This window comes from Pholcus phalangioides, unplaced genomic scaffold, assembly GCF_987345545.1.
Source record: "Pholcus phalangioides strain wild (caught in Gottingen) unplaced genomic scaffold, Ppha-v1.0 ptg000015l_1, whole genome shotgun sequence".
Classification (NCBI taxonomy): domain Eukaryota; kingdom Metazoa; phylum Arthropoda; class Arachnida; order Araneae; family Pholcidae; genus Pholcus; species Pholcus phalangioides.
Genome location: NW_028301608.1, coordinates 23,831,518 through 23,853,225, shown reverse-complemented (window position 1 = coordinate 23,853,225; position 21,708 = coordinate 23,831,518). Strand labels below are relative to the sequence as shown.

At 33.2% G+C, this 21,708-nt stretch overlaps 1 protein-coding gene across 2 annotated transcripts in view; it reads left to right on the top strand.

The window, feature by feature from the left end:
- Positions 1-21,708, top strand: part of trx (histone lysine N-methyltransferase trithorax) — a 115,857-nt gene that overhangs the window by 67,737 nt on the left and 26,412 nt on the right. For both annotated transcript variants that reach the window (XM_089243200.1, XM_089243199.1), the window contains 7 exons: positions 248-312; positions 7,076-7,213; positions 8,611-8,769; positions 9,532-9,658; positions 13,355-13,433; positions 15,237-18,559; positions 21,083-21,340. In XM_089243200.1, the coding sequence (XP_089099326.1) occupies positions 248-312; positions 7,076-7,213; positions 8,611-8,769; positions 9,532-9,658; positions 13,355-13,433; positions 15,237-18,559; positions 21,083-21,340 (4,149 nt within the window). The remainder of the gene's footprint in view (positions 1-247; positions 313-7,075; positions 7,214-8,610; positions 8,770-9,531; positions 9,659-13,354; positions 13,434-15,236; positions 18,560-21,082; positions 21,341-21,708) is intronic.

Genomic DNA, 21,708 nt, shown 5'->3' with positions numbered 1-21,708 from the left:
ACATCAGTTGTTAAACAAATTACATTAGTTGTAATTTATTTTGTACTTTTTCAAGGTAGATAATTTTTTTTGGGGTTTAAAAGTTTGATTGATGCTATTAAAAAGGATGAAGAGTGGTAAAAGATTTATTTTAGTATATAAATTTACAGAAATTCTGTTCCACACCTGTTTTAATGTATTTTTTTCTATGCTGATGTTCATGTAAATATTGTTATCTCAGTTTTCCACTATAAATTATTTTCTATAGGAAAACAAGTGAAGGATAACAGAGAATGTGTGTTGTGTAGCATGCCTCGTGATGAGCCCCATCATGTGAGTATCTTGTTTCTTTTCTTGTGGTCTGCACTAAAGATGAAATTTTTATGATTAAAAATTTTTTAATCATACTCAACATACCTCTTTATAAGAGAAAGAAATTTCACTTTGTAAAAAAGTAATCTTTATTCTGCGTAATAATAGTTTTTCCTGATATTTTTGTGTTTTGAGAATGCTTTTAGATGCATTGTCTTTTATGAAACTGTATATGTCTGTCCTCTGGTTCACATTTAATTTAAATATACTGTATACTCTCACATTAGTGGGCATGGTGGGAAACATAGAAGAAAACCAGTATGCCAGAATACTCATACCCAAAAAATGATTCACAAATTCTTAAATATTTTTATTATAAAATTCCATTGAATTGGTCCAATGTATACTGTGATCCGTATTAAACCTCCTTTTTTCTGACATGCTAGGAATAGACCAGATCCCAAACATTTAAAAAAAATATGGCATCCTTTGAGTTTACGGCTTGCCAGCTAATGTGGGGGAATACGGTAAATCAAAATAAATTATAAATCAGAGGTTGATGAAAATTCAGATCCATGAAAGATTAGAGAACACACTTTTCATAAACAATAGAAATTGTTTTTATTATCATAATTATGCAAATTTTTCTTTTTATATTAAAAATTAAGGAAGCTTTCACTAAAAAAATGCAGTTGAGTCTCTGGTGTATGAATTTCTATTGTTAAAAAAAAGTTATTTGCATGGTTACTTCCTAGCAATAATAGTAGCATATGAATTTCATTACTTTTAGAGTAAAATTTATCCTATAATCAGCTCCAGAAAATTTCTATGGTCAGAGGGAAAAAGTCTTCCTAAGATGGGGAGAACATCTGAGAACAAAGTAAAGCAATGTGAATGCTGCAATTTCATGAACATAAGGTGTGAGACCAAGGCAATAAATTACTAACCTTCCAATTTGAATATAGAAAACAAGACATTCAAAAAATACCAAGAACACGCTTTTCATAAATTTCATTGCCAATTTGAGTAAAAAAATTTATCCCTTTTAAATTGATTCCATTTACGATTGTTGCAAGGCAGTGTTACAACATATTGAAATCGAATCAAATAATGCATATATACTAACAGTTTTTAACTCAAAAACATTGCCAGTTACTCACCTTGTGCCCAAGGCCTCTGTGGTGGAATACTCTTAGTTATTCAATTTATATTTTGCAATTATTTTTAAAACAAAGATTGAACTTTTCAATATGCAACTGCATAACTGATCCCAATACATGAAAATCACACCACACACACAGAGTGTTGTTATCAAAAACAACACCTAAACAATTTTTCTATTTAGATATGCCTATTGACTAAAGGTGATCATATGGTGGTTCTTTTCAGAATTTGGCTAGGCATCACAGAGAAATAATTTGGTGTGACTCCAGTCACATCCAGGGAAACAAAACAGATTGATATAGAGGACTTGAGAGGCTTTTGCTGAAGTCGAGACAGGCCACGGATTAGCAAAAGAAAGCAGAGAAAAGAAGGGCTCAACTATAATATTCATTAAAAATATAAAAAAATACTTCTAACGGGAAAAAGTTCTTGCAACATAAATTTTTTCAAAATGAATAAAATTTATATTAAGGTCCTTCAGTTTCTTCTTACAAATAAGGGGAAAAATATGAATTAAGGTAATAAAAGGATAACGTGCTGCAATGGTGGTGGAGGTTGCAGCAGCACGAGTTGGCTCTTGAGTGCCAATTTTCATCAATTTACTATATCGCAAACTTTTTAACTAAAACATTACTATTGTTTTAAAAAACTTGATTTAATTCTAAACACGGTGCTGACTTCAACTCTATCCAACATGAATTCTACAAATGATTTAACTTTGTGCTTAGTGTGCAGCGAAAACATTCAATGTGATGATGAAAAAATTATGTGACGGGTGTTCCGGCTCCTTTCACTTCTTCTGTGCAATGAATGAATGAACGCCAGAACTTTGCCACTGGAATTATCCCATTGCCGAGATCTCTTCCAGCCCAGCTTCGTGGCAGTCTGGAACAAATTTCTTCTGTGCAGGATTAAGTGAGGAAAACTTTCAGAAATTAGTGAAAAGCCATGCAACAAAGTAGATGTGGATTAGATGTACAGCACAGCAAAATGAAAAAACATCAATTTCTCATGCCACATATATCTCCTCAATGATCTAAAATTACACACCCAATCTCTAGCTGACATGATGAATTAGAATTTATCGGCTCACTCTATAGAACTAAATGCACTGAAATCTGAAGTAGCACAGCAGAGGGCTATAATTTCTGAATACAAGAAAAATCAAGTAAAAATATAAACTAAAAATGTCGAATTAAGATCAAAAATGAGATATCTTGAAACTGACATCTTAGATCTCCAACAATATTTAAGACGAGACGAAGCAACATCCTTGGACTTGAGACGGAGGATGAGAACATGGGCAACATAGAAACTGTGATTTCCCGTAATTTGAATCTCTTAGAACTAGAGGGAGATGTTACTGCCATTCTATCTTTAAGGAAAGACAGGATAAAGCAGATTATAATCCAGTTTAATTCCATAAACAAACGTGATCTATGTTATAATGCAACTCGCCAAACAGATATATGTGCATCTCAGATCAATGATTGTCTTGTAGCCAACCACATTTATTTCAAGGAACACCTAACACCATATAATAAACAGGTATTCTATCTATCATACTAAAAAATTTAAAACAGATAACAATTACAATTCCTGTTAGATTTGTAATAGAAAAATATATTTAAGGGGAAACAAATCTAGAGTATTTAAAATAACCCATGTTAACGATCTTTACAACACTAGTCAGTAAATTTATATCTATGTATTTACCATCAGTATCTCTCAAAATTCATATCATGTTTCCCTTCTAACAAATTTTGTATAGACAGATAACAATCACACCCTTCTCGAGTGAATGTATCAAATCAAAATAGTGTATATGTTGCGTTTATCAAATTTGGTTTACATTTGAAATCTTCATCTAATTTTTGTAACACGCCACATTTTATAAAGTTTTAAAATTTTTTTTATATTTTAACCACACAATAATATGTAATTTTTTATCTTGAGGTGCAAAGTTGCTTAGTGTGAGTGTATTTACGTCATGAATCCTAAATTTTTTTATTAAATCCTTGACACCCAGGAGGAATTTAACAAATACCTATGCTCATGTGATGATAACAATAACTGTAATCAAATTTGTTGTATTAAAGTACACACTTAAATATAATTATTAGAGCTAACTTTGACCAACTACTTGTTTTATTGAATGATTCTCTTGATTTTATTTATATATTGGTGTTGACAGAAGTATGGGTATTTGAGGACGAGATCAATTTGTACAAATTGCTGGACTTAAATTTATTTACTTGTTGCTGAAATTACAATAGTTTGAGCGGTATTTTTGTATATAAGAAAAAAATCTTCTTATTTCGATCAGGTGAATAATTTTACAATGCAATCTGGAGAAGCAATAGTGTTTTATGATGATACTCTAAAATTCTCCATCATTAGCTTATATAGATCAAATTGTTATCATGTCAAGCAATTTATTGAAGAGCTTGAAACCATGATAAAAAGTAGCAAATAGCAAATGCAGAGATGTACCAATAATAGGTGACATAAATATTAATATTCTAAACAAGCCCCAGATATTCATTGTGACTATCAGGACACGTTAGCTTATTATGGTTTTACACTCTTATTCATGAATATAACTAGACCTCTCTCTCACAAAACTGCATTGATCACATTTTTATTCGAAACTCTAATAAAATTAATGAAATTGCATCATCTATTCACAATGCAGAATCAACAGATCATTTATATTTGCAAATTCAACTTCAGTTATCATGCTTCAAAATCAGATGATAAGATTGGAAGATACATTAGAAAAACTGATTTTACAACATTAGCATCTTACTTAGAAAACTATAACTTTGTTTTCAAGAGCCCAACCCCTGGACTCATCTTTAATGAATTCATGTTAGAACTTCAAACAATAATACACAATCATTCTAAAAACCACCATAAAACTTCTAGCAAAAATTTTACAAATTTTGGATAAATTCAGACCTAGCACACTTAATTGAGATAAAAAAAAATATATTTAAATAATATCCATACAATATACTGTTTAAACATTCTTACAAAAATGTTGCAAAGTTTCTCAAAGACGAAATAAAAATAGCTAAGCAAAACTATTACACAGTACAGTTTTTAAATTGCAACACGTCAATCGAATGCTGGAAACTAATGGATAAAATACTAGGATCTAACAAAAAATCTCACACTACCCACTAAAACAAATTTACACCTCCTTGCTAATAACTTTAACACTCATTTCATAAATATTGCACAACATACAATGATACAAAATAACTTTCTGCAATTCATGTTTGTTCTAATGAAAACTATTTTTCTTGCTCCAACAGATATTGAGGAAATTATAAAAATTGTAAGATCCTTGCACAATTCGGATACTTGCTTCGATATCATTACTGCAAAGGCTTTAAAAAGTCTTCCTTCCTGTACTTTACAACTTCTTGCAGATCTTATGAATAATTGTATCGAAAATGGGGAATATCCTAAGTCTCTCAAATCAGCAGTTGCGATCTTTATCTACAAAAATGGAGATTTAAATTGTTCACATAACTATAGACCTATTTCTATCTTATCTCAAACCTCTAAAATTTTTGAAACAGTTATTAAATCCAGAATTTACTATTTTTATCTACTAATTATTTTTTTCGAGAAATCAACACGGTTTTTACCTGTCAAAAGTACAGAATCTGCTCTATTGGCATTCGCTGAATTTGTAGAAGAATATAGATCACTCTGAAAAAACAATGGGAGTATTTCTAGATATCAAGTAAGCCTTTGACAGTGTTAATCGTAGTTCTTCTACTCTCGAAATTATATGCTTATGGAATTAGAGGAAATGCATTTAGCATCATCAAATCTTATCCTGACAATAGAGCCCAGATAGGAAAATGCAACAACTTTCTTAGTAATATCATGCAAATAAAAATGAGAGTTCCTCAAGGATCAGTAATGGGCCCACTGCTATTCATAATCTTTATTAACGACCTTTGTAACCTCGACATAGTAGGTAAAATTATCACCTGTGCTGATGAGAGTCATACTTTATTCAGGAACGGAATATTCAGCACTCACTGACATTATTAACAATGACCTCATCAAAATTAGAAATTGATTTCAATGTAATGAGCTACAAATAAATGTAACAAAAAGTAAATTTATCAATTTTTCCCTTCAATCCATTCCTCAAATCAACCATGATATAACTTTCCATGTCTGTTTGCATTTTACCTCATGCACATGCCACTGTCTTGAATAAGTAACATTCATGAAATACCTTGGCATTCATATTGACCAAAATTTGAAATGGAATTCACATATTAAATACCTTCAAAATCAGACTCAGTTTTATTTTATATAAGCTGTATCATCTAAAATCATACATTAATAGCCACTTTCTCATAACACTCTATTATTCAATGTTTCATTCATATTTAATGTATGGTCTCTCAGTTTGGGGGTAGATTATCTGACCAATATTAAGTCTATTGTTTCTCTCCAAAAAAAAAACCAACAGATGCATCACTAATAATTGTTACCCTTCTGCTTGATCAATTTCATCGAATAAGAATTCTCCCAGTGTGTTACCTCTATTTTTATAAATCCTTATTAGTAATAAAAAACACCAATACTTCTTTACCTCTTAACGTATCACGTACTTCTGCTCGTCTAAATGCCATCTGCTCACTGCCATTATTTCATAAAAATATTCTTAAAAAGCAATTCAGCTTTCTGATTCCCAAATTCCATAATATTCTACCCAGAGAAATCACTGACACTACTGCATTTACTTCCTTTAAAAAACACCTCAAACTTTATCTGCTCGAACTCCCTAACATTGATTCCCATTTCTGATTTCATCCTCTAACATTATTCTCAATTAAATCATATTTTAAATCACCTCCCATAATACTGTACGAATTCATGTGCTGGCTCCATATTTATCATGTATATCATTAACATGTTTTTATTATTTTTATTTATTTATTCATGTTGATACTATTCGTATGTAATATTCAGTGCTGTAATTTTTACAGCACCTTCACTGTTGCATGAGAATATCTTTTATTATTTATATTATAATTTTTAACATTTTATTTATTTTTTGTTTTTCATTGTATTTTTATTGTAACTACTATCTTTCTCTTTTGTATTTTTTTCCACCATATATCTGAAAATAATATCATTGTACTGTATTTTATAAACCTATTCATTTTAACAACCAGTATGGGACATTGTCTCCTTGGTTGCCATTTTTTTTATCATATAACATGTATTCGCACAATTTGTAAAATAAATTTGAAATTGAAATGGAAAAAAAATTGCTTGGATTTGAGTTAATTAAAATTTATAAGATTTGCTTAAACTTTGAATTTAATTCAAATTTAAAAAAATTCCAAATGTCATTGAAATCTTGTTTAATTTTTTTTTAAATTTTAGTTAAAAATATAAACTTATGAAAAAGTGAAGATTTTATTTATTTTGTGTGTGTGTATATATGTACTCTGGATAGTAAAATTCTAAATTAAGGTTCTAAATTAAGAGTAATAGTGTATTACTCTTAATCAGGTGATTTTATGCAAACTAATGAGTATCATTGTGTATTAACGAAATTTGTCTTATTTTTGTACAGAAACGGGGTCGTCTTTTGTACTGCGGTCAAGATGATTGGATACATGTGAATTGTGCTTTGTGGTCAGCTGAAGTCTTTCAAAAATCTGATGGGTCTTTGCAAAATGTGTTTCCTGCTATCTCCAGAGGAAAACAGATGGTAAATTAGTATTTTTCATTATTTTTATGGATACATTTCATGATTTGCATAACATTTGAACCACTAAGTTCGAAAGATCAACAGTAAAGTTTAAAAATTTGTAATGAGAATTTTTTTTTTTTGGATCAAATGCAATCATTTTTCAAAACCAGGTATGCTTTTGTGCAAAACATAAAAAATCCAGGCAAGTATCTGTAAAAATTACTTTAAGAAACTGATTGATAACATGCAGAACCCATTATGAGATGTTATTAGAGCCAAGGTTAGATACAAGGCCACAGCAAGCTAAATACCCAACGAGATGACAGGAAATGATGCCCATAACAAATTTTAAATGCCCCAAAATATTTGATATTTATATATCATCCCCCCCCCCCATGCTAGAAGCATAAATGTGCAATGTTCTTGGGGAAAAAAGAACATGGGAAATGACAGTTGAATTTTTACTCTATCCATGTTACTCTATGAAAGTTATTTAGTTATTTTCCTAAAATGTGTTTTGTAATATGTGTTTTAGTAGTGATACACATTCGTCTTTCAGGAAAAACTTATGTACCAAAATAAGGTATCCAACCAGCTAATAAAATAAGTGAAAATTAGAACATTCATGCTTCTAGCATGAGGGGATGATATTGTTTCTATTTAGAGTGACTTTTTTTTAAGCATGGTACAAACTTAATATAATTTTGTAACTCTCTCTTTCGAAATTTCAATTTAATTTGTAAGGTTTTGATTTCACATGTGTGATTTCACAGCATGCAGAATTGGTTCATATAGTTTGAAAATTGTGAACATCTTAATTTCAGCAAAATTTGAAATGATTTCGAAATCACTTAGTGAATTTTTCACAATATTCAATTTTTTTTAATTGGAGCCTGGAGTGTGAAACATCTTTACTCATCTATAACTTGTAACTGCTCTTGCAATACTTACTCCTGTAATTGGGTTTGTGTTATTAGAATTTTTCACCACTGCGGCATTTTTATGGTACTAGACAAACAAAATGTAAAATAGCTTAAAACTTATCTCAAATTGAGGTTTTTTGAATGTCTAAACATTATGCAATCTATTTTCTTCATGGGAGGGAGAAGGAGGTGAAAAACCTCACTTGGGCTATGATTAAATGGATCTTAAGCTGCTTATTTATGGGTCAATAAAAAAAATTCAGTCCATAAAATTTCTTTTCACATCAAAATAATTCAATAGAGAGGAATAAACAAAATATAAAAGTATTTTCATAAATATGTTTAAAAATATAATTCCATTTTACAGAAAGCACCTCTGAGAGTGTGGATTATCCAAATGAATAAGTGCTAAAAAATGTATATATCTTGTGTATGCTTTGATGCTTAATGTCATTTCAATTTAATTCATTAATTCATATGTTTTATTTTTAGCGTTGTGAGTTTTGTAGCCTTTTTGGGGCTACAGTTGGATGCTGTGTCCGTGGATGCCCTGCCAATTACCATTATTACTGTGCAAGGGAAGCTAAAGCAATCTTTCAAGCTGACAAAAAAGTTTTCTGTTTGGAGCACAAAACTAGTTCTGATGACAGGGTATGCATGAACTACTTTTATGTTTATAGAGATAAATGATGTCACTCTCGACTGTTCATATGAAGTACAAAAGCCTGGATAACACCAAACGTAGATCGAGATGTAGTTCGGAAAGAAAATTCACATTCTTCTGTAGGATCGAACCACCAATCTCTCACTGTCCAGGTGAGTGTTCTAACCATTGAACTACAGAGGACAGACATTTTCCTTCCTTGGAGCATACGTATGAATGTTGAACGGGACTGTGCATGGACAGCCTCTTAGCTCAGCTAATAGCTCTTACGATGTTAGCCCCTAGGTGGCAACATAGTTTCTCTCTATATGTCGTCATCTGGGGGCTAACGTCGTAAGAGCTATTAGCTGAGCTAAAAGGCTGTCCATGCGCAATCCCATTCAACATTCATACATATGCTCCAAGGAAGGAAAATGTCTGTCCTCTGTAGTTCAATGGTTAGAACACTCGCCCGTATAGTGAGAGATTGGTGGTTCGATTCCCCACAGAGGAATGTGAAGTTTCTTTCCGAACTACATCTTGATCTCTGCTTGATTATCCAGGCTTTCGTATATCGTACTTTCATGTTATTCACGTTGATACTGGAAAATCTGTTTCTCTCCCCATCAAGCATTCCTGAAATTTTAGAGGATTATTTTTACATTCCTACTTTATTGATTTTTATAAAATTGTAGTTATATATAGTTAAAAATTCATTTTATATATGATTAATCAGCTGTGCATCTAAAAAATACATTGTTAATCTACAGATTTTGAAAGAAAATGAATTCAGCATAAACCATTGCTCATTTATAAACCTTGAAAATATTTCACCAAAATGGGTGAAGGACTCCTGGCAAACTGGTTTTGCTTCTGAAATGTACAATGTAGTTAGTGGTGAGTATTATTATTCAAATTTAATTAGTCCTATAGGATTTTATTTAAAATTAAAAAATGCAGTTTTGCTACAAATTAAAATGACAATAGTGTATTGTAATTTTAAAATCAATTTTTATTAGTATAAAAATTGAATCTCTATTATTTTTAAAAAAATCGATAGGCCTAGTCTTTCTTATAATAAATTTGCATTCCCGTCATGTCCTTAACCGTTTAAAGGCCAATATTCCATTAATGGAACATAGTTTTTATTTACAAAAATATCAGATAAAAATTAATTCAAACATTTCCAGTTTTTTAACGTTTATAGACGAGAGTTTGAAGTATTTTTTGAAATTAATTCGGAAACTTCAGATTGATATAAACATTTTTGCCATTTTTGAAATTTGACATTTTTTGGGCATTTTTCCCCATTTCAATTAAAATTTGCCAAAATTTCAATTTTGAAGTAAATTGAAAATTGGTGTGTGTGTTTCTATACCACTTAATATATCAATCAAAGTAAATCAAATATTTTCTTTGTACTGTTAAACATTAAAAAGCTACGCGCGTTCAAAAATACATGTTCCATTTGTGGAACATTGGTCTTTCAAGAGAGTGGGATTCTAGGGATATCTAATGTGCAGTGCGCTGCTTCGACTTTCCAGTTGGAACCCCAGGGTGTTGTCATCATTCGACATGTGTCTAGGGGCTAATTCTGGGTAATATGACACATAGGAATGTGCTTTCTGGGGAGGATTGTTTATATTGGGTGAGTACGTTTTTATTCTTGCATTCTTAGAAATGTAAGTTTTAGCAAACTGCAGACTAATCAAACCGAGTTTGACAATCTTAGATAGTCTTGTTGTGCTCAGCTGAGTGTTACCATATCAAAAAGATATCTCACATTAGAGATTCCGAATTAGAGGATGTAGATATATGCCAATTACATGCTAATGAAAATGGGAACATCACGGATGAAGCTGATATTGTTGAAAATGATCTGGTATCAACAGTTTCAATTGATGTATGTGAAATGCTAGGTAATTTTGCAGCAACGAGGATGGGGTGTTAATTAGGTTTGATGACCATTATATTGTGTCTGCGACATGAGGACGGTGTGCAGTTTGCCAAAAAAAAAAACTGTATAAATGCTACCAATGGGACAAATAGGTCCATCAAATATACACTCATTGCCATAAAAATTTGCGCGCCAAGAAATAATTGTGGGATCGAAACGAAAGTTGGCCTGAAGGTACATGTCGGGCAGATATGCAAATGATTCGAAATGCAGCATGATTGCGCATTGCATAATGCCACTAGAGGGCGTTGAACTTCGTTTTCCTTGGAGTATAAAACAGGTAAGCAGAGCTGGCTGGAGTGTATTTAATCGTTTGCAAAGGAAATTCTGAGGTAGACATGCTGTTACGCCGCCGTCGAAGACCATATGAGCAGTTGTCAGAGTTCGATAGGGGAAGAATCATCGGGATGATGGAAGCTGGGTGGTCAGCTCGGCGAGAGTAGCTCGTCAACTAGGCCGTTCTGATTTTATTGTGACCAGTGGACAGAAGAGACGTCATTTACACGGCGCCCAGGTTCAGGACGCCTTCGACAGACCAGGCGTCGAGAAGACTGTCACATCATCCGAAACGCACGTGTAGAGCCAACTGCCTCATTGGCTGCTATCCAGACACAGGCAGCAGCTTCACTGCGGGCCCCCTGTGTCTTCCCGAACCATCGCAAGGCACCTGGCTGAAGGACATCTGGTATCGCGGCGCCCATTACGTGTGCTGCCAATGACACCTACCCACCAACACCTCTGTTTGGAGTGGTGTCGAGCACGACGGGATTGGACTGCAACGGAATGGAACCAGGTCGTCTTCAGCGACGAATCGAGATTCAACTTGAGCAGTGATGACAATTGTGTTCGTGTGTGGAGGCCCCATGGTGACCTCTTCAATCCTGCCTTCGCTTTACAGCAACACACCGCTCCCACAGCTGGTGTCATGGTATGTGGTGCTATTGCTTAAGATACACGTTCACCCCTAATATTGATCCATGGCACAATGACAGCCCAGCGGTACATCCATAACATCCTTCAGCCACATGTGTTGCCACTCATGGCAGGGCTCCCAGGAGCCATTTTTCAACAAGACAATGCTAGGCCACATACAGCAAGGATGTCACAAGACTGCCTCTGCCACATTACCACCCTTCCCTGACCTGCTCTATCCCCAGATTTGTCACCAATCGAGCATATCTGGGATCATTTGGGACGGCAAGTTGGACACCCTACGAGGTTGGTCAAACTAGAGGCGCATTTACAGCAACTGTGGAACGAGATGTCTCAGGACATCATGCAGAACTTGTATGCCTCAATGCCCGCTTGTATCGCATTGTGCATTCGCGCTAGAGGGGGTTCAACAGAGTACTAAAACTTCTGTTCATCTGTACTTTTTTCTGCAATAAATGATCCTTTTTCTTGGATTTTCTAATCACTTACTTATATCAACGTAGTACTTACATGTGTAAAATTTCGTTCCATTTTGACGACTTCTTCTGGGTGCACAAATTTTTATGGCAATGAGTGTATATGTTTTCGTTCTTTTATCACAGACATTAGAAAAAAATTTGAATTTTCTGCACTCACACACACACACACACATTGTTATGTTAAAAAAAACCAGTATGTGTTGCAAATTTGTAGTAGAAAATAGAAATTTTTGTGTGATAACTGTACTCCAGAAATAAATAATCGTGAGAATATAGGCTATACCAGTTTCCGCTTTCACCTTCCCCCAAGTGCCAATGTTCCATTTATGGAACATCGTGAAAAACAAAGAAAAATTTTTTTCTTTAAATTGCAAAGTTTATCTATGTATAGGCATGCAAAAGGACCTTCAATTCCAAATTTCAAAACAATAAGTGACTGTTCATAGTTCGGCCTTTAAACGGTTAAGAATGTGTTACAAGCTTACCTTTGTTTCAAAGAAATCCAAGAAGTTTAAAGTAATTTAGATAAAAGATTACGAACTGTAAGGTTATATGCAAACAAGTTCTTTGAATGGGGTGGATGGGATCACTGTGCGTGTTTACAGTTATTAGGGTTGGGAGTGATAGTCCACCTTTGATGTTCGCCCCACCTTGTATTCGCCTATGCCTCCAACACACTTTTTTAATGAAGAGCAGGGGAAGTGTATGCTGAATTTGGTATCCACATATGTAAATGATGGTGTAATGTTATTTTGAAAAAAAAAATCACAAAATTTATAGCTTTTCTGACAAAAAAAATATGCACAAAAATGTAATAATGATCATATTGGTATGCATAATTTTTCTAAGAAGCTAAAATAAAATCTTTATAATAAATTTCAATCAATCAAGGCTACCTTGTACTCAGTTGATCAGTTGGCAGATGTGCAGTTCCCATTGTACTGAATCAAATTCTAGTTGGCCCATGGTTATTCATAACTGTTTGGAATCAGCTAGAACCTAATCTGCTAGCTCCTGTGTATCTGATACAGCTTTATGGGGCATTTCATGATACCACTAATAAAAAGAATTTTATATGTGTATGTATATATTTTTTTCAAATTCTATCTACACCATTTTGTAATTAATGCACTCTGTCAGCTTAATATAGATATTTTTATGTGCATATTTTTATTCAAAGCATAATGTGTGGTAAATGTTTTGGGCTCTTTCTGTCATTTTCAGGTTCCCTTTTTATAGAAAAATTGGGCGTGCTAACCTCAGCATCTGACAATTCTCTTCAGCTTATTCCTACCGGGTTCAAGTGAGTTTTATTCTTTAACAAAAAAAATTATATTCAGTATAAATGCTCTAATATAGACCTTGAAATGTGTCCATTGCTGCAGGAATTTGCTGCTATTGCCTTGCAAAAACAAATTACAAATTGTATAGCTAGGGGCATTATAATCTAAATTATGATCTTTCATAAAATTTATATACATATTATTTTATAAATGAATTTGCCAAAATATCAGAAGTTTAAATCATGCTCAGGATTCATTGTTGACATTCTTGGATAACTTAAGTTAAATAATATATTTACCCTTTATTATATTACTGGAATTTAAAGACAAACATGATGCACTCAAAGTGTGTTATTAACTGGCAAATTCATGTTAGTTGTACTGTTAATTAAATTTTTAGCAATGATTTAATAAAAGGCACAAATTATACAAAGGCGCATTATAATGTAACAATAAGCTACTGCTTATAGTGGCCCCCTCCTAACCAGTTATGGCCCGCTGCTTTGTCTCAATGAAAAGATTGTAGCAGGTGGTCAAAGAAGACCTGGGCCACATGTAGGAAAATATGTGTGTATGTGTTGTGAATCTAACATGAAGTTTGTTTCTGTGTGATGCTTATCTTGTATAGTGCTGCCATCAATTTTTCGAACTATGAATGAAGTGTATTGCTTGAGTATATGTATATATTACAGTAATGTATAGTGGCTAGCAGAAAAAATACTGAACTAAGTAGCAATTACTGTGATATCTCAGCTAATGAACATTTTTTTGCAGTATTTCTACCTTGGCTAATGACAAGGTAAAAATACTGCAAATTGGCTGGATTTGGCAGTCAAAATTTTCTTTGGATGTAGATTTACTTGCTAAAGTTGTGATGATGATGGGGGGGGGGGTCCTTTAGAAATTGTGTGAGAGACAGACAGATATGCTATTTATTAAAATAAAAATAAATTTATACATACAAAATTTAAGAAGATTTAGTTGGCACATGCTCTTTCCACTGTGATGCAGCAAGCGGAAGTGAATGGGTGTGAAGCCAAGGGAGCTCAAAATGTTGCCAAGCATCCATTATTTTTTTTCGGTTGGTTTTCATGCACTGCACTGACATAACACACCTACGTTGTGAGTTGAATTTTCACTCCTGTCATCATCAGAATTACTGTTACGCAAGCCCAAATGATCTGAATGAACTCCCAGATATATCTCTACTCTCTTCCAGAAAGATTTTCAGCCATTTCATGTAAAATAAAAGTTTTGGGTCACACTGAGAATGAATAAAATGATTTTCTATAGAAACCTATAAGAAATTGTGTTTTGACTAATGAATGCGATTCCAGTGTGAATTTTCTTTGTTTGCCATGGTATATATCTCTGTACAAGTATGTTTCAGTCATTCTTAGCTTATGAAGTGGTTGAAATAGATCTAATTTCAACATTTAAAATTAAAAAAAAAAATAGAAAAAATTGGACAACAATTTCAGTTATGGGCCAGTGCAAGGGAACAAAAAAAAAAATAAGATTCATGAGTGAAAGAGGCGTGTAAGTGAATAGCAGTATTTACCTATAATTTTGAGTGTGAATGCAGAAAATTGTTCATAACTAAGAGAAACATATAGGTGTGAGAAATTACTGTATTTTTGATATTTTTAGGACTTAAAAAGTTTTATTTCCTTTCAAATAAATAAAGCATGTGTTGCTGAATAAGGTTTTTGTGGCAATGGTATTTAAACTATAACTATTCAAAAAATGCCTATTAAATTTGAGTTTGTCCCTATTTAATTGTTTATAATTATTTTGTTTTTATATCTTTTTTATGTTAATAGATGTACCCGAATGTTTTGGAGCATAAAGAATCCCCGACAGAGAGTTTTGTACACTTTCAAGACTTTTGAGGTGCTACCCAAAACTGAAGTAGTAAAAGAAGAGCTGTTGCCTAATTACACTATAGAACACAATCAACCTGTTCATGTTTCAGGAAATAAATGTGATCCAATGACACCAATGCAGCAAAATGAAAAATTTGAATCTAGTGCGCCATCTCCATCAAAATCACTTTCAAGCACTGTTAATGAATCTAGATCTGTTATAAAAGAAGCTATGGAACTACCTTCTCCAAGAATGCAAAATAAAACATCTGATTCTGAAAATTTTTCAGAGAAATCCTCAGTTTTTATTTCCAGTATGAAATCTTCGGATATGGTAACTAAAATCTCAAGGAACACAAATCACACGAATGAAGTATATGAAAATGAAATACCCCATTCAGATATAGATATGGAAAAGTCTGTTCTGCCTTTAGCTTCTGGTAAAGATGGTCATTCCCTGGGAGTGGAATTAGACCGTGATGTAACAAATAATCAAACAGGGTTTATGGATGAAAATGCTAATATTGTATTCTCTGCATTAAAGGAAGCTTCAAATGATAACAACTGCCATCGTTGCTTGACAGAAAAGCTTAAATTTAATGGAAGTGGAAAAGTTGTTTGTGTTTGCAATGCTAGACAACATAATCATGAAAAAAGTGAAATTTCACAAAAAAATACGAAAGAATTATCTGAAACAAAGGATTTCAAATTTGTACAGTTAATACGGGCTTTGTGTGACAATGAAAAAGCCAGGAAGGAATTACTTCTTGCTTTGTCAAAGAAAAATGATAATGAAGAAATCATTGATAACATCATGAAAATACTACAAGAAACTAAATCATACGGTACCAAAAGAAAACTTTCTTCAGTTGATGAAGTGATACCTGTTCAACCAATCTCCCAAACTGTATTACCAGTGTATGAAATAAAAAGAACTGATGAAGACCAAGATATCACTTCTGTTTCTAAAAATGGTAAAATGTGCCATAGTTCTCAAAATTCTAGTGAAGTTTCTGACAGGCATCAAAACAAATTACCTAATTCAGTAAACTATAATGGCTCTGTTCCAAATGGGAAATACCCTGATACATCCAAAACTTCATTGAAGTTGAATGGCTGCACATCGACTGTCATAGACAAAGTTTTAGCATACATGCAAAATAAAAATGGATGTTCAAAAATTATTAATGGCTTCATGGAAAAGAACATAGTCAAAGACCCTTGTACTGCAACAAAAGCTCCAGGCATTCCTATTCTAGATATCTGCGTGTCCAAGTGTGCTAAATGTAAAAGATCTTATAGAACTAAAGAGAGCTATCAAAAGCACATTGAACAATGTGATTTTGAAATTGACTCTTCTAGTTGTGAAGAAGATGATGCCGATGAGAGTTCTCAAAAATCCTGTGCTCAAGCAGAATCTATCAAAACTAATTCAAAGTTTTCAGGTGCATCACATGAGAAACAGGAGATTTTGAATTCCATTGAATTACCAAGTGAGCCAGTTGAACATCTTAATGGTTTTTTAGCATCAGCTACATATAAAAATGATTTGCAAACCAATATCCAACCTCAAGTAATCTATAACTCAGCCAGTGAATCAGAAGCCACACATCAAATACCTCAACAGCTGAATGCATCGGTCAGTAGTTTTCCTCCCTCCAAATGTGATTCTTGTGGCCCAGAGATGAAATTTTCTAAGTTCAGGGATCATAGACAACCAATATTTGTGCAACAAAATCGTCCAAAAAAGACCTATTCCATAGCTGGTCCTTTTAGACAGCAAGTATTGGGGCAGAAAACCCAGCCAAAACATATTCTTCCTCGAATGCAATTTGATCAATTTCACCCTAATCCCACCATAAATGAGTTTCAGCCACTACCAGTGGATACTTGTAGTAGTATTGAAATTCCATCAATACCTGTTTTAAATCAGAACTTAGTTGAAAATGTAAATATGCCTTATACAAACAGCATGTACAATAACTGTGCTCCTGCCGAAGTTGTGCAAGTCCCAGGAGGAACACTAATAATTCCACAGAAACCAGATATTATTACACAGACTGTTCCTCCTATTGATAGCATACATGTAGCTTCAACACCTGTGATACCCCAGCATATTGATGTAGGCCAAAATCAAGAGCTTTACTTAGGATCGATTACAATTACTAATAGTCAGACTGTTCAGTTTTCCCTAAATGTACCTAATACCATCGTATCAGACATTCATTTAGCACCATCACCAATGCTTCCCCAACAAAACTTGACTTTCAATCAGCATCATCTATTACAAACACCTGTTCAATTTCAACAAGCATCTCCTGTACAGTTCTCGTCATTTGACATGCAACATATTAACTTCCAAAGTTCTAGTTCCATGAATGCTGTGATTCTCCCTCAACAAGTTCCTGTACAAGATATTCAAAACCAAGTTGTATATGTTGAGAATCCAACTATGAATGCAGTTCCAGTGCCATATAATCAGACAGGTCTGATGATACCAGTGCAGGTCAAAGCCGATCAGTCAGAATGTTACCCAACACCCACTTTTCTTCCAGAATCTTATCAGGTAGCAGAAGCAACTCATCAGACATCAGGTATCGATACATATCCCCCTGCAGAAGTGTTGAATTCTAAATGTGATGATTTAGTTCTTACTTGTAAGCCATTAGATGAAAATTCAATTAATTTTATGAACAGTGGCAATACAGGGTATGTTTCTCCTTTAGAAACACCCCAAAAACTTCATGAAATCAGTAGAAACTCAAATTTGAGCGATGAACAGGGTTCACCTATAACTCAGGTTGGCTACAAACTTTCCGATGAAGTACCCAAACGCTCGCTCACTCCATCAGCTATGCCTGAGAGTCCAAAGAGGGAGAGCCCTTCTTCCGCCAGGCAATCTCCAGCAAAAAATCTAGTTGATATTTTAACTAAAGCAGCGCAACAGATGTTGAGTCTGAGATCACAATGGCCAAAAAAAAAAGGAGAAGAAATTCCTCCAGCTACCAACACTTCTGTTGAGGCTCCAGGAAAAAAGGTTCGCTTTGCTCATACCCGAAAAGTGGCAGCAAGGAAAGCTCAGAAACTAAAAGATAGACAAATGAGGAATGGTTTACTTGTAGGCTCACAACTTCAAGGTCAACGCCAAGATTGCCTTCAACTCAAAATCAGTGCTGTCCCAGCTTCCAACTTCCAGTTTGTTCCTGGTACTACCGCTACTGTAGCAGAAAATGTGCAGCCTCCCCCAAATACTATCACTGAGGTGCAACCTCAACTGCAAGGTATGTGCTATCATATTACAGCCATATTCACCAACAGAGTTTAACTGCAATCGCAGGTTAAAGGATTTAAATTACAGATCGGCACAGATTGGTTAAAATCTTGAATTTAACGAATCCATTTTGGTCTCTAATCCTTTAACCATGCTGTGTCATTAAATATGGTGTTATACTCCTAACTATACACCAACTTTAATATATAGCCAGGGTTGGCAGGATTTTTATGCATGACAGCATTTGACTGTTTAAACCATAGTTCCCAACTTTTTTTGTCCCATCTCCCCCTTCAGAAACTTTTTTCTCCCATCACGCCCCCCCCCAAAAACGCAATCTAATCCATAGAATATTATACCCGTAGCTTCTACCCCCCAGAACATTCCATTGCCCCCAGGGGGCGTTACCGCCCACGTTGGAAATCACTGGTTTAAACCATGGTTTAAATTGTCATGTCAAAAACCTAAATATTGCTTTTCAATATAAAAAATACACGTTGAAAATACACACATTGATTGCACATAATATTTAAAGTAATTTGTCATGCAATGAATAAATAGTAATATGATTCTAAAGTAATTTTTTGCTCGCTACAGAATTATATTGACAATATACAGTCAGACTCACTTATAACAAACACAGATATTACAAATTTTCGAATATAACAAAGTTTCTTCATTTCCTGGGAATTTTGTATTGACTATCTATTCCTACCGAGAGGGTACAAATATAACAAATGTTTTTGATGTTTTTCCCTGACTTCATTATAAATGGGTTTGACTGTATATGTATTTTTTCTTGCAAAATATACAATTTGAATAAAACATAATATAGAAGCTGAAGGGAAAACTATGAAATGATTTGATATTCTTCGATTCAAGATAATTCATGACCATTGACCACGTACCAAAATTTCTTCAACTGTTTTTTATTTGTGTTTTGATATAAACATCATCTCTTTTTATAACAGATAGGCGTTTAAAAAGTTCTTTTACTCCATATATGTAATATTTATTTCTGTTATTAAGTTATCTAGATAATCACTGATACTCAAAAAAATATCCCTTATTGTGCATTAAAATATATCTACAATCAAAATACTAAATAGTAAGACCAAAATGTCCTTTAATTTGCCAGTGTTGATTATATATGATGCTTAAGAAGCTCCTATAACTTCTTAATGCAAAAGTGAGGATAGCTAAGTTTGACTATGAAATGGTATATTTACTAGCATTAATAATGTATAACCCAACCCACATGGGTAAAGAGTATATATCCCGGAAGGGACAGCCCTGGTCAAGTCTGGTCTGATAGCATTTATAATGCAATGGTTTTTCCAATTGGAGCTGCATCTAAAGGTGCAAAAAAATGCTTTGGATATCAAGTCCTGCCAGCTCTGCTTTGATTGAAAATGCTCTTTAAAACTCTGGATATATACAACTTAAGCTAAGAATTTTTTAGATGAAAATAAATGAGTTTAATTAGTGTATTAACAGATGCTGCACAAGAATTATTAATATGGAATAAAATTTTTCATAAATCAGAAAATTTGTAAAATATCAAAATAGATATTTTATACTCCGTAATTGTATAATTCAAAATGTAAACACTTTAATCTACATAAAAGTATTTTTTTTAACATGTCTATTAAGTTAAAAAAAACTATTTGACAACATTGACAATAAGTTTTTGACTTTTAATACTGAGTTAGTTTCTGAAGTCGAAAACCTAACCCTAATCCCCTATCACACATATTTTGAATAAACAGTTCTATTTCACTTCGGCTGGGATAACACTATGAAAGTTTGATAAAATTCTTTTATAAAACTTGAAAAAGGCAACTCATAAGCATATCAGCTTCTTGGTTGTTTTTTTTTTCTTCCAAATTTTGTGATGAAAAATCTTTTGTCAAACTTTTATAATGATAATAATAAATAATAATAAACTTTTATAATAATCCCAGCCTTGGTAAATTGAACATAGTTAATCAGTAGTTTTGATAAAATTAACCATAAAATTACATATTACCTGTTCCAGACTCTTTGTATGACAAAAAATTCAGAATTGCAAATTATGATTAATATTTTGTTTTAATTATGTAATAAATTAATATTTAAAAATAAAGCATAATATACAAAAAAAAAGTATCTCATGATGTTATATACCTGTTGTGTTGAAAACATTATCTAAAAGCATCCATTTATGTTTTTAATTGGTTAAACTAGTTTTTGGCAGTTCAAACCAGTTTTTGGCACTTATGTCAAAAACCCAACCCTGCTATACACTAACAAAATATGTAGCCTAGGGCACTTATGGTCCTAGTGGCACAATACCCGTAGTCTTCTACAAGCATATTCTTGTTAAAACCATGGACCACCAATCAATTTATATAGCACTTTCAGTATTCTTTTATGTAAACTCTGGTATCAAAAATTGTTTCCAGGTTTGTTCTTTCTTAGGGATTAAATATTTTAAAGTCTAACATTTGAATTATTGAAAAAAACTTACAATATCAAAATTTGTTCTTTCCAGCTATTACTCAGGTATCTAAAACGCCTACAGCTGAGACTCCGGTTATTTTTGAGAGAACTCAAAATGTCAAGACTGTAGAGAATAAGAACACTCCAACCTACAGTGATGCGCCAACCTATGATAATGCACCAATCTACGATAACAATGACAGTGCTCATAAATATGACTCCAAAGATGAGACGATCCCAGAAAAGCCATACATCATGTTTGAAGTCAGCAGCAATGATGGATTTAATGCGAAATCATCTGACATTCATAGTGAGTGACTGACAAAATAAGAAAAGCTTAATAAAATCAAGATGATAGTTTTTTTCCTATTTTTTGCATACATAAATTTAAATTATTCAGGCATAACTACTTGTTTTTAATTCTAAAAAAGCATGCAGTGAATCTTCTAAAACCTTATCAGAGATGCCACTGCACTCTAATTTACCTGGGTCCTGAGATCCAAGTTATTGGCGAAATCGGGGTTCTTTTTGAGTAAAAGATTCCCGAAAAAGAATTCCCCCACCCTTGTGATGTACCCCTATTACAGGGTACCCTTGTGAATCAAACAAATAATTGATTTCTAAAACATGTTCAATCCAAAGATTTAGTAACAAAAAATTTTTAATTTACTAGTTTAA